The following is a 14,200-nucleotide window of genomic DNA, read 5'->3' on the forward strand; positions in this document are numbered from 1 at the left end:
CTTATTCTCTTAATTTTTTATGCAGTTTATGGTATTGCTGACTCAAAGGAGACTCCAAAGAGCACACGTTGGAATTCTTTGGACCAGACCACAGCATCTTCAGAAAGGGGAATGCTCTTTACCACTCTTTCCACAGAAGAGGGGAATACACGGCTTGGAATAATGTCTCATAAGAATGGAGGAAAATAATTTTTGCTCAAGGGAAACAAGAAAAACCATTCATACCTCATATTCCCCTGTTAAAGAATGGCCTTTAAGCTGTGACTGCTTCACACAAACATAATAGAGTTGAGTGTTTTATACCTTTTGCTCACAGAGTATTAATAAATCAGAGAACCTTCAGGTGTGTTCTCTTTATATGATCATGTTTATTATTTATTTGCTTTGTAGCGTAGCTGCTTGAATAACAAGCCAGTTAATTTATTTTCTATATTCTCAGTCTGTGGATGCTCAGTTTTATAATGCAGTGTTTTTTTTTCGTTTTTATAAGAAATTCAGTCTGATTTGTTTCATAAGAAGCGTCAGTTTCCAACTGGGATTTAAATCAAGTAATTGGGAATAAAAAGCTAAACATTTTCAGCTAACATGCAGTTAGTACATGTTTGAGATCTGGGCATTTCTTGTTTGTCGGAATTAAACTATAATTTGAGAACATGGCTATAAGTAGAAGCAGGAAGCAACACAATGGAAATGTACTGAATATGAATTAAAGATATGCTGTTGTGACCAAAGAAATCAGCGATGCCTCAATTCTCTCTTCACTTAAAGGTATAATGGAAGATTTTCACTAATTTTTGAAAAGACCCGCCTTCTCCACTTAGAAAAAAAAAAACAGATGCACAGCCCTGTACTCGATCCCGAGAGGAAACGCCTATCAAACGCATGCGAGAGCATGCACGAGCCCATTTCGCCTCTTGTACGCTCTGTTTAAAAGTTGCTGTTTGCAACGCTCATACAAGCTTACGCTCCAAAAGGTTTGCAATTTTTCCACTATGTCAGACTCACCATAGAGCATGGATGTCAAACTGGTTCCAGAAAGGGCCGTGTGGCTGCAGGTTTTCTTTCCAACCAAGCAATAGCACACCAGACTCCAGTCATCTCATCAAGTCATCATGTTAAGACTGGACTCACTTGATAGGATGACTGGAGTCTGGTGTGCTATTGCTTGGTTGGAAAGAAAACCTGCAGCCACATGGCCCTTACTCGCACCAGTTTGACACCCCTGCCATAGAGTCCAGGGATGAAAATGGGGATGAGAGTTACGTAAATATATCACCACAGTGATTGACAATTAGGAGGATTATTTTGGCTACGTTCACACTGCAGGCCTTGATGCTCAATTCCAATTTTTTTGCATTGCCGTTCACATTTCCCAATATATGCAACTTGTATGTGATCTCCTCTGTGAACTGCAGTCATATAACGCAATTTTCCCGCATGCGCAGTAGAGGACGCAATGACATCACAGGTCAGCGTGCTATGTTTACGGAAGTAAACATGGATGGTAGTTCCGGAGCGCATCTAGCGACCTTTCCCAACCATAAAAACTATCTTTTCAAGATGGTTAAACATAAATACTGCTCTCCGTATCATCGTCCGCCATTCTTGTTGTTTTTCTTGCCGCTTCTTCTTAGCAAGACCCAGAATAGTGACCTTCGTCGGGTATTAATGGCGTTCAGGTCGGATGAATGCGACCTGGCCGTTCAGACACAGGTCGCATTTGAAAATACCTGATTCATATCGGATTCAGAACCACATAGCCAAGTGGCCTGGGTCGCATTGGAAAAAAATTGGATCTGTGTTGTTCAGACAGCCATGAAAAGATCAGATACAGGTCGCATATGGGCCAAAAAATCGGATCCACCCGGAAAAAGAACATCCTTCACTATACCTTTAACCCCCATATAGGTTGAGGCAAATGTTCTGATTCTGTTGAGAGGAAGTCTTTCCCCTCCACTGTCACCCCATGCTGGCTCAGAATAAAAACCAGAAGATTAGTTATACTCTGCCTTTGTTCTGGACAGTTTTACTGCTGTGTTGCTTGCATCTGACTTTAAGTAACAAAAGTTAATTAAAAACTATGAAATAACAATAAACTGTGTTGACCCCCGACAAAGGATGAAGTATAAAACAACTATATTTGTTTACATTCCACCACTACAGAGTAATTTAAACGGATACCCTGAAACCTTTCTGTCATTTGTTTATTTTACCCTTTGCCAGAGACGTGCTGTCAGCTCTGATGGGAGTTACGCCCTTTCCAAGCTGTGTTTCAGCGGGCGGTGAGGAAGCTGCTGCTGCCTCCTCCGCCGCCGCTGCTGCTGCTGCTGCAGCGCAGACAGACATAGAGCGACGCAGCAAAGCACACTGCAGGCTGCTAGCTCACTGAGCGGCATGGCGGGGCTACACGACTTCCACCAAGGCAGCCACTGTCACAGGAAAACCTGGATTAAAATACTACTAGGAATACTTCAAATACTTCTACCACACGTCCAGCATGGAGGGGCTCAGCTGCAAGGTTTGTATTCAGGTTTATTTTCGGCCTTTTTCGGGGGTGGAACAATAACAACCGTTGCTGGGAGAGAAAAAAACTGAAGTTAGCTACCTGACTGCGGTTTGCTCAAAAATGTTAGCGAAGCTAAAATGTCCTACCACTAATGTAGTCCGTTCTTACAATTAAAGATAAATGGTGTTTTATGGCATTTCTATGCTGCTTAATTCTGTTTCATTCCTCAGCGTTAGAGTATTAATTTCAAGTTCGTTAGCCTCTGAGCTAACAGCTAAAACATCAGCTAGCAAACAGCCTTTGTCAACTTCCCGAGCTGGACTCGTTTCCTGGCTGGTATGTTTGCTTGTCATTCACTCCAATTTCACATCTTTATCTCCAATAATTAAATTTAGCTTAAATTTATGACCTCAGAATCACCTCAACGCAATATTCTCGATAAACATTCAGTTCATGTTAGCATTATGCACGTTTAAGACATTTTATTCTACACCCTAGCAGTCAGATTCCATTCAGTTCAGTTTAACCTATTATAAACCAATACATTTAAGGTTGTTTTCACACCTGCAGCTTTAGGTAAATCTAAATTTAGATCAGAAGATAATATAGTTGCATTTATTAAATAAATATTAACTGTAAAGTCTTATCACATTTAAATAACACTGGACCATGTGCACGGTAAAGACATAATAGCTCGTTAATGTTTGCAAATATGCATGTATAGATGGAAGGAGTGAGAATAGTTGGTGATTTTGTCTTTCTGCAGCCTGCAAAGAGATTTACATAGAGCATGAGGTATCCTAACAATCCAACTCTGAAAGGAGCATTTTGGTAGACAGAAACTGGGATTCTTGTTCTGCAGAAGAGTTTAGCCCAAAGATCAAAATCCCATTCCACTTCTAAAATCTCTTAAAAGTCATAATCCAGGTTTTTTTACACATGTGTTTACAAAACTCTGGATATTTCAGTTAAAGTGCAGTTAACTTGAAGTTATCAAGCAGATTTGTAATTTAATTTGTAGCAGGTATGTTATATTTAAAATTCATATAAACTGTATCAGACTTGATGTTAAAAATTTTTTTTTTTAAACCTGCGATAGCCAAATTATAGTGTAATTTTCAAGTTAATGTCTGTTTTAAGACAGAAACAATTTGATTAATTGTGATTAATCGATTATTGAAATAATCATTAACTACTTTAGTAATCGATTAATCATCAACTGGAGTATAGAGACAGTTTCACCTGGTTTAATAAAAAAAAAAAAATCTTCTTTAAAGGAACCTTTGGCTATCCGATTATTAAATGATTAATCGAAAAATAATCGACAGATTAATCGATTTGCAAAACAATCGTTAGTTGCAGCCCTAGTGTGACTTGTTACTTGTTAATTTTTACATCTTATTTGTAAAAAGTCAAAGATACTGCAGGTAAAAAGATGAATGAGTGGAGCTCATTTGGTCAGAGCAATGGCAGTTTGGGAGTGTGTAACCAGTTTACATCAGCTGTTTTCCTAAATCTACTACAGACTTGTCAGATCATCTCTAAATCATAAAGTTTAAACTGCATCTTTTTAAACTCTCATTTATACTACCTTCTATTCTCTTTGTGTAAAGAGGTTTTAGTTTTAAATCATTTACAAACTCTTGTAAGGATTGCAGTCAAGTTTTACAATTATGACCATACCTTTATACAGGCTGATTACGCAATTGATTTGCTTTTATTTATGTTCATATATTTGTAGTTTTCCGGCGAGAACTCCTGAAAGAGACTGATAAAATGATTAAGATGTGATGTGGGAATTCAAATGTTATATGTAATTTAGGAAGGCTTAACATAAAACTAAAATTTAATAAAAGGCTGACTTTGTTAACCAAACATCTATATATTAGATAGAGAATTCAAGAAAAAAAATGCAATAAACATTACTTTTTTTCTTCAAAATATTCTTTTTACTAAACATAAAAGTAAGAAGCTGTTGAGTCTATTTCACTTAATTCTATTACTAGTGACTGATAGCTTTTCTCCAAAATCTGCTTCTCGCATCTGATACTGTTTCTACTTTCTGCACGGCTTAATTTCTCTTCATCTTTTTTCCACAAAGCTTTGGGTCAGATGTCCACCAGTGTTGTTGAAGTCTGGCAACCAGAGGAGTCGGACCCATTCGTCCCACTACAGGTATTCATACTTTCCCTTTTGGGTGTGTTTTAAAGGATGGAGCAACTAAAGTATGCAAATGTTGTATCATAATCACTACACAGCAGCTTTTAAATGCACTGAGGGGGCGTGGATGTGAAAGCAGAAACACCTTGCTGAGGAGTTAGGATATTCCTTCATGTAATTATGCTTCCAAAGTTTTATCTATCTTTATCTCTGTACCAAAAGCATATGTGTAAATATATGCTCTTTTCCTTTCCTGCTAATGCAGTTTGTCCTCTTTATCCCTCTCTTTATGTTGTTCTTTATTTTTTTATATCAGTGCAGGCCTCTTCTTATGACTCTCCAGTGGTTATTTGTAATGATAATGTTAATATGAACACAGATATCATAAACAGTGGAAGCGTGTACAGAAAACCTGTCATGGGATAGATCACCTGATGCTGTACTACCTGAAGGCACTGTGCTAAATTCTTTCTGCAAGACTCTTATCTAGAATAAGTCCCTGAGATTACAACAAGAAAATGAAAACTGTTTTAGTACAATGTAGTAAAAAAAATTTAAATCTCTTAATATTGTGGAAAAATGATTACAGATCATTTATTCTCCAAGGAGGTGCTCAGAAAGTTTCTGGATACTTACTCATGAGTCTGTATGTTGCAATAATTTTCCATTTGTGCCAGTTTAAGGAGCTATATCTTTTTATATTATCCTTTTGGGTCACTTTGATTGTTGATATGGTTGGGCATCATATTTCACAATGAGTAGGGACAGTGTATCAGTTACATGGCGTGTGTTAAACAGAGCATGACATAGTGGAGCTGCTGGTAGTCAGCACAAAATGCAGGAGCTACTGTATGCTACAGGTCAAAGACATGACTTAAGTGCATGAGGAGGTTTTCAGTCACATTCATGATTTGGAGGACACTGGCCCTCCAAACTGGAGTTTTATGAGGCCGATCTAATATAATCTTTTTTTTTTCTTTTTTTATTAAGCTAATGTGCTTTAGTTTGTTCTTAATTTACTTTAATTCCACAGTCTTAATTAAACACATCCTTTCCACTTTTCTTTACAACTTTTCATCCATTACCCAGTTGCAAAATCCTTTCTTTTGCGTTTACTATTTTCTCTGCTTCTATTAGCATGGAAGCCTTCAAATGTGCTGATCATTAGCTATGTTTATAGGGGCACAAATAATCAGATTAAAGGCCTGATCAGATCGAAATGTGTAAAAATGTCAGACTGAAGATTCTAATCCAAGTCAGTCTGATAGGAAAGAAATTTATTCCGACTGAGAGAGGTGGGGTTTTTTCGATCACCATTCCAACTGGTGTCCATGTTACCACCCATTGGGATATTGGGAGTAAAATCATTTCTGCACATTTGTATAACATCAGCGTGAACTTTTCTCTGTACTAGCCTTCATCCACTGGCTCCTTGGCTCCTCGGTGGAAGAGGTGGCTCTAAATGTAATGTGTGGATGAACTTGCCATCCTGCCCTATAACCCTTTGCTAACCAGTGACAGCATAGGGTGCTGCTGAGCCCTTCACTAAAACCACCAAAAACACAAGTTAGATGCGACAAAGGTTCTTATTGAGGAAAAACACATCACTAGACTCAACTGAAGGGAAAGACATATGTGGGGCACAAAGAGTACGGTAGCTAAATTTGGCGATAAGCAGACAAGTACGGGTTTCTTTACAAAACAGACAGCTTCTTTTTCTATTAGCAAATCATTTCTGGAGAATTAGACACTACAGCACATGCTCAAATTATGTCATCTGATCAAAAGCTTGGTACATGACATGCATACTAGGGATGAGGAGATTCACAGAATCACATTAATGGTGCAACACGCATACATAGGATGCTGATGCATCCATAGATTTAATGTACATCTGTTTAATTTTGAGGCTTGATTAACGGTGCAACTTTGAACCAGCAAAGTCCATGGTTAAATCAGTTATTTAGTCTTTTTGGTGGGAACATAAATGCACCATCATGTACCCGTTATGAGCTGCACACTGACGCAAGCACATAGGTTATATGCAATAAAGATGGTGGGAACCAAGAACCGAGTTTGCATGTTCTCCCTGAGCATGCGTGGGTTCTCTCCGGGTACTCCATCTTCCTCCCACAGTCCAAAAACATGACTGTTAGGTTAATTGGCTTCTCTAAATTCTCTTTAGGTGTGAGTGTGTGTGAGTGGTTGTTTTCCTGTTTGTCTCTGTGTTGCCCTGCGATGGACTGGCCACCTGTCCAGGGTGTACCCCGCCTTTCACCCGTATACAGCTGGATATAGGCACAAGCATCACTCGCGACCCAACTCGGGATAAAGCGTGTCAGATAATCGATGGATGGATGGAACCAAGAACCATGTTAGATAGGATGGGATATTTAGTGTGCCATTAAAAGAAAATTTTTTTCAGTGAGCGCTAAATTAGAGTAAGACATCAAACGGTGCCATCTGATACTGAATCAAATTTAAAATGGGAGAAATTGGGTGCAGTATTGGCTTCAGAAATAGACCAAGTTGGGATAATAGTTCAGAGTTGAAGGAAAGTTACAATGTTTCACCTCTGTGGGGAATATTACAAATATCTCACTCAGCTGGATTATATGGTCAAAAGAAGCAAAATTAGCTGCATGTTCAATCTCAAAGCATTAGCACAATTAAAAAAAACTTAAATGATTATAGCCCAATGATATATTAAAGATTTCTGTCAACGTCTGTTTAATTAGTGCATTAAGAAAAGCTTGGTAAAATGTCCTTAATTCTTGAATGCATCAAAGTCCACTCTATGTGCATCAACAATTAATCCAAGAAAAAGGAAGAATATGTTTTTGGGTTTTTTTCTGCCCAGATGATTTGGGCAGGAAATCTTGATATAGTCAACAATCTGAGAGCAGTAGCACTCTGTGGTTTGTGAGTAGCATGAAATCTGAAGGTGCATGTATTTGCTGTTGTAGCTAGTGCTCTCTGTTTGCTCTAAACAGACACAGAATAGAAATCTGAAATCTATTACTTTCTCGTTTTTATTTATGCGGAGTGTAATTTGTCTGTTCTTTCCCTCATGTTTTTTTTTATCAAAGTTCATTCAGTTCAGGGTTGCAGATGATTCTAATAGTGGATAAACTCATCTGATTTTATGCCTCCTAGTATTTACATTACACACATTAAAAAAAAGCGTTTTTCTTTCATGTGTAGTGTTTAACACAGCCGATGTGTTCACTGAATATTACGCTTTTCATTTATTAGCAGTTTCCAGTTACTGCTATGATTTCTCTATTAATCTGTGACATTCAGGCTGTTTTTTCTTTGGAAATGCTTCTTTTCTTTAAATCATAAAACATCCTGGAAATAGATTGCCTTGCATCCATCTCTGATGTTGAAGCGGCACATCTCCATCAGAAGCTGCTTTTCTATAGGCATTATTGAGACAAAAAATGTAGAGTAAAATCCAGATAACTACATTTGAAATTTTTATTTTTACATGTATTGCTTTATTCTATTGAAACCTAGTGGGTTAAGCTAATCAATCCTCAAAGCCAGAATAACTATATCAAATGATCACATATACTAAATCTTATGAAGTCATATAGTAATGAAATCATTTTTTAATCACATTAAACCATGAACAGGAGTGATTTGTTTCGCATTGTATCAACAGTGAGGATTAGTGTATCGCAGTTATATTGTTATATCGGTAGTAATATATTGAGATAAGTATCGAATTGACCTAGTGGTAGAGATATACATCCCTAATGTAAACACTTGTCACAATTGGATTATTTTATTTGGTGTCCATGTAAACAGAGATTTAAAACTTGGGATCATCCAAGGTTTGGATCGGATCGGAGAAGTTTTGCACATGTAAACGTAACTATTGTTGTAGCTTCAGTCCTCCACCATTACTCTAAAAGTGTATGGAGGCCATCATTATTTCACAATGGATAACCGGTATATTTGTTTTAAAAGTACTAATACGTTTCTCATTGTATTGTTTTCATTCGGTCAGCTCTATAAAAGTTACCCTATATATGCTGTGATACCTCATTGGAAAATCCTCTAAACTCGTGATGTTAATAAAAGGGATTTAATTATTTAACTTAAATGAAAGATAATGAGACTAGATGCATGTCTTTGTAACCTTAAGTGCTAATGCGATGGTCTCATGGTGTCAATGCATTTATTTGGCATTGGTTGTCAAAATACAGAATATTGTGTCACTAATTTGGGCTTTTTTTAGCACTAGTGTAACAAGCAGCTTTTAGGTTTTTAGGCTAATGGGTCTAATAGTTGTGAAAGTAGTTGAGTGGAGGAACCAATGTGCAGAGCAACACAGAGACAAACAGGACAAACAGCCCTTCTCACACACAAGAAGAATTTAAAGAATCCAATTAACCTAACATTCATGCTTTTGAACTGTGGGAGGAAGTTGGAGTACCCAGAGAGAACCCACGCATGCACAGGGAGAACATGCAAACTCCATGCAGAAAGACCCCCTTTCATTTCATGTCTTATCACGAGAGGTAAAGTCAATATAAGCCTTATTTGATGTCTGTTGATTTACTGGTTAATCTTCTCTCCTTTGCTGAAAACAAAATTTTGACATTGTCTCCTCTGTGTACAAGGCTGTTAGCTACTTTTTTTTTTTTTGTCATTATTGGATTTGATTTATTTATACTTGAACACAGCATCTCCAGTCAGACCCGAGTGTCCTTGTCAGTGAAACTGTTTTTTTTTTTTTTTTTTTTTTTTTTTTTTTTTTTTTTTTTTTTTGATGCTTACAGATATTCCATATAAGAGCATTTTAGTATTTTGCATCACAGATTATCAATACCTGGTACCAGTGAAAGGGAGTGTAATGGGTTGTTGTTCCCAGCAAGTGCTGCCTTGGCTGTGTTGGTCTAAGTGAATTAAAAGGAGGCGGAGGACAAGTTGGGTCCTGTTGCTATAACTTTGAGGAGACATTGGAGCCGCTGGTTCATGTAGAAACTTTGGTTCTTTCCCTCTCCTTTTCTTCCTCAGCCATAGATTTTTCCTTGTCTCTGTTTTTTTTTTTTTTTTTTTACATAATTATCTCATTTTCACAGGTTGGAAATATTTTGTCGCAGTAAATGGTGGAAAATGTAAATCAAAAATTAAGGTTACCTGTCCCAATGGCTGGTTCAGTCACAGTTTACCAATCTGCACAAACTTAACAAACATGCATTCTATAGTCATATTATTTGCAGACTATATGTTAGGCACAATATACGAAGAAAAAAAAAACTATATGAATTATTATAAATCCATAAAAAGATGAACAAGGAGTAAAAAATAGAACATAGAAACTTAAAGCCAAGTCTACAGGAAAATCGATAATCAATAAGTTAAAATATTTTTTGGTTGTGATTTAAATGTGCCATTCCTGAAAATGCAGACTCAAGGACAGTTTCATTAAATGAAAATTAAAGTTAATTTGTATGCGTCAGACAGCATAAAAAATCAGGAGAAATCTCTCTACAGTGTGGAAATAAATTACTTGATCTGAGTTTTAAAAAAAAACTTGTCTTTGTACTGTATAATCCTAACATCCCACATGTGTGTAGTAGCACATGATACAGTGGGACATTCGTGGCCAGAGAGGTTGCCACAAAAACGGCAATTAAAGCCAATTGAACACATTTATGGTCTTCAGAACCCGTCAGGACTACTTTGTGCTTTGGTGTGGAAATTGTTGGTTTTATGCTGCTTCTCTTAATCAGATAGAAAAAGTCTCCACTTTTGCTTGGTCATTCTTTAAAGCATGTGTATTTTAAGTTTGACTTCCTTGTTTTGACGTCCTCTAATTTTAATTTAGCAACTAATTCTCAACTTGCTAACTGAAGTTGATTACATTTTGAGAGGATTCCCAATATTAAACATTACATTCAACTCCTGACTTAAAGCTGTACTATTTATTGGGGATATATTTCCATTTATATTTTCACTGAAAAGAATATAGGCAATTATCAAACCTGATTGTTACGTTATTACTAGTGTTGTCATTGCTAGGTTTTCTGATATCATGCAGACATAATCTGAAGAGTCTATGAGAATGAAATCCATGTCTCAATTATCATATGATATTGTATTTTGATTAAGCTAGTTACTTTCCCAAGAGCACAGTGTGATGAAAAATATTTTTCTTTACAACGTAAACCTAACCAAACAGTGAAGTTTTTTTTTCTCTGTTGCAGGTGATTGAGGAGAGAAGAAAAGACGGTCTTCCACTAGAAGACAGGTAGGGTTCCTTCATTTCTTTTTTCCTTCAACTTTGTTTTTTTGTTTTTGTTCCTGTTTCTGATGCATTGTAGTTCTAAGAAACTTTAAATTATTAACAGCAGAATCATGTTTGAATTGAGCCATGAGAAATGTTTGGGGTTTCTAGGAAGTTTCCTAAAGTGCTTGATTGATGCAATACAAATCCGTATAATTAATTTTCCATTATTTAGCGCCAAGATAGGGATGACAGAGTCCTGGTGGGTAATTTAGTTTCCTTTGACTTTGAAAAAGAAAGTTTGGGGAGAAGTATTGTAACACTGTGGTGAGTTTTTGCTTTTATTCACAAATGACGTCTGATTCCAGTCTAATATCCCTGTGCAAGAAAAGGTCCTTTAAAAGTCTTCCCCAGCATGCAGGCTGTTTATGTTAGTAGAAGAAGGGGTGTGACAGAGAGTTTGGGGGCGTGCGTTCCAGAGCCACAGAACCAAATTCCTGACTAATTTTAGAACTCCTTGAAAAAAATAAAAAGGAGAGGTGGTCTGTCTTTCCCTCATGTTTTTTTTGCTTCTTCAAAGAACAACAAAAAACTGTAATAATCAGAAAATCAGCAGTTTGTCTTCTTAAGCATGTCCTGTAGGTCTTAGTGAGTGCCTGGAAACTGAACCATCTTGGCGCCTGGTTGTTCCTTATGAATATTTCTCTCTTTTGTTGCTTTTTTTAATGTTTCAAGAGAGATGCACAGATGAGAAAGTCATGGCAGTAATGTAAAGACTGTCTTACAGTTGGAGGAAGTGGTTATGTAACATTTAGCCTTTATGTTTAGTGTGTGCTGGTTTAGACCAGAGCAATACTTAGTATACTGTGCATTTTTGTGGCTTTAACCAAGATAATTTGATAAAAGAAGTTGTTTTAGCAAATAAAGCTTACTAAAAGAACAAACATGACAAGCATTTAGATGAAAGGATAAAGTCTATTTTAGTTTAGATCAGCTGATTTGTGCTGAAATATGCCTGCCTTTAAATCCAGGTGAGGTAAATGCTACTTTGTGCTATTGGTTTGTCTAAAAGCAGACAGAGCCATGGACTGTGTGACCTCTTGCTTGTGGGTTATCAGGCACTTACCAGGCCTGCCATCACCCTCTCCCAGCCTAGAGAGCTAATCAGGAAGCACATGCAGAGGTTAATGACATTTCCATCTGTGATAGGGCTGCAAAAGACTTCTCTCCTCTCCTAGCGTTCTCTTTTTCACTTTTGATTTCTGGTCATTTAAAACTGCCTTCTTTTTAGGTTGATGGTCTTAAATATAGGGTTAGAAACCTGGATTCTTCTTGTCTTAACCTCTCCCCTGTAGCACAGCTGAGGTCACGACTAACACCAACTTTGTTTGACTTGCATCCCAGGGATCAAATAGCACTCAACACAAGTTGTTATTTTTGTACTGAGCAGTGGTCAAACCCGTTTGCTAGAATACAGTACAGTACTTGTTGGTTAAATGGAGGATTTTTCCTGTTTTTTCCACTAAAGGAAATATGCTGTATTACTCATATGTACTGTATGACCAGAGCCTGACAAAATGGACTATACTGAGTTAAGCTAATGCAAAAACTCAGCTGAACATTTACAATAACCAAAAAACAAATTCATGCAATTCATTCTTTAGTGTTACCTAGATCTTTATTCCTCTTTGAAAATGTCCCACTTTCCAGCTACAATACTGTTTTGCACTTAGACAAGACAAAAAAAAGTTGGCCTCTTTTGATCAGACCACCTTCTTCTACCAGCAGTTGTCTCTACATTATTCAATAAAGGTTACATTTGGAGAATCCACCTGATCTGCAGTTCTCTACAGCTCTTCTAAAGTTACCCTTTAGAGGTTATTTATCTAATTAAACCCCCTTTTACCTCTCCATTCAGTTTACTAACAGCAACATGGCAGCACAGAGCTGATACAGCAAGAGGTGGAACTAAGATGTTATTTTTTCGCTAAAGAGAGACACAGAGAAGAGGAATAAGTGTTCTAAAATCTTTCCAGTTTGGGACCCAGGTTTCAAAAGGGGTCTAAAAATGCTCGATTCATGTGTACACTGGGCCTAAATGACAAAACGCTTTTACAGATACACTGAATCAAAAGTTTATAGATATACAAACCATTTTACATCTGATCAACTTTCTAGTTAGGATATCTTTGATTTAAAAATATCTAGATTTGTTAGGACAAGCATTTTAATGTTATATAACCGTTTAGCACTTTGTAAAACCAAGCCTTGAATATTGTACTTTGCTGCCACATGCATGACTTGTATATGGGTACACTTACTTAAAATCAAATGAAACTCCTGCATCTAATCTTATCGTTTTTAACACTTGGTCTGAATAAAGCTTTGGGTGTCTGCAACCTGAAACTAAAAACCTGCTGCAGAGTGAGTGGAACATAATGTCAGTCACTTCCTCTACTGTAGTTCTGCATCTGTAAAACTGACCCTGCAGTGTAAGAAGCAGCAGCAGCAGAGGGGCTGTTGCGGCTTGTAGACTGAGATATGAGAACTGTTTTCCTGACTCTGGCTGCTGAAGAAGAAAAATACAAATCGATCATGTTCAAACATTTTTGTGCATGCTGCCAGCCAGCCAGTTCTTTTCTAGAGTTGCTTATGCCTTAAAAGGAAATTATCTTTCTTACCAATGAGGTCATTAATACCATCTGTTTTAAAAATAAAAGGTGACTTATTGGTTGCATTTACTGTCACCCATTTCTTCTTTCTTTTTTTATTTAGTATTGTTTCTTTATGGGACATTAATCTTTAACTCTGAGACTGAAGACACACTGTGAACATCACTTTTAACTTCTGCTTTTTAGCAGTCTTCTGAAGCAAGGTTTAAATGGTTGTAGTGACTGTTTAGTAGTAGATTAGACCACTTTCTGATTACAGCAGCATTGTCAGTGGTTTATTGGGCTTTATAAAGCATAGACCGTAAAGCTTTAACTTTCTGCTGTTGGTGAGCAGCCGTGTTAAGGCGCCTCATTGTTGACAGAGTTGCACAGTGACATTCAGCTTCTGTATGTGTCACTTTTTGCTTTCCGGCTTAACTTCACCCTGCTCTACAGCTTAGGATGTAACACAGGGTCACCACAGGCATAGGTCATTTAAATGGCATTGATGCAAATGCAAAGTTAGCAAAATATTATTAAATATGAAAAAAATAAAGTAGTAGTTGTGTTTTCTTTGACACTAAATGCTTAATAGAAGAGGAGCCCTGAAGGTTTTTCTACACCCCAGTTTTGAGATTAAAA

At 37.0% G+C, this 14,200-nt stretch overlaps 1 protein-coding gene across 1 annotated transcript in view; it reads left to right on the forward strand.

The window, feature by feature from the left end:
• The first annotated feature begins 2,394 nt into the window (after positions 1 to 2,394).
• The window catches only part of kiaa0922 (KIAA0922 ortholog), a 34,296-nt gene continuing 22,490 nt past the window's right edge, over positions 2,395 to 14,200 (forward strand). Inside the window, exons 1-3 of the mRNA XM_015377353.1 lie at positions 2,395 to 2,518; positions 4,608 to 4,681; positions 10,888 to 10,931. Of these exons, the coding sequence (XP_015232839.1) occupies positions 2,395 to 2,518; positions 4,608 to 4,681; positions 10,888 to 10,931 (242 nt within the window). The remainder of the gene's footprint in view (positions 2,519 to 4,607; positions 4,682 to 10,887; positions 10,932 to 14,200) is intronic.

This window comes from Cyprinodon variegatus, unplaced genomic scaffold (assembly GCF_000732505.1).
Source record: "Cyprinodon variegatus isolate N-32 unplaced genomic scaffold, C_variegatus-1.0 Scaffold152, whole genome shotgun sequence".
Classification (NCBI taxonomy): Eukaryota; Metazoa; Chordata; class Actinopteri; order Cyprinodontiformes; family Cyprinodontidae; genus Cyprinodon; species Cyprinodon variegatus.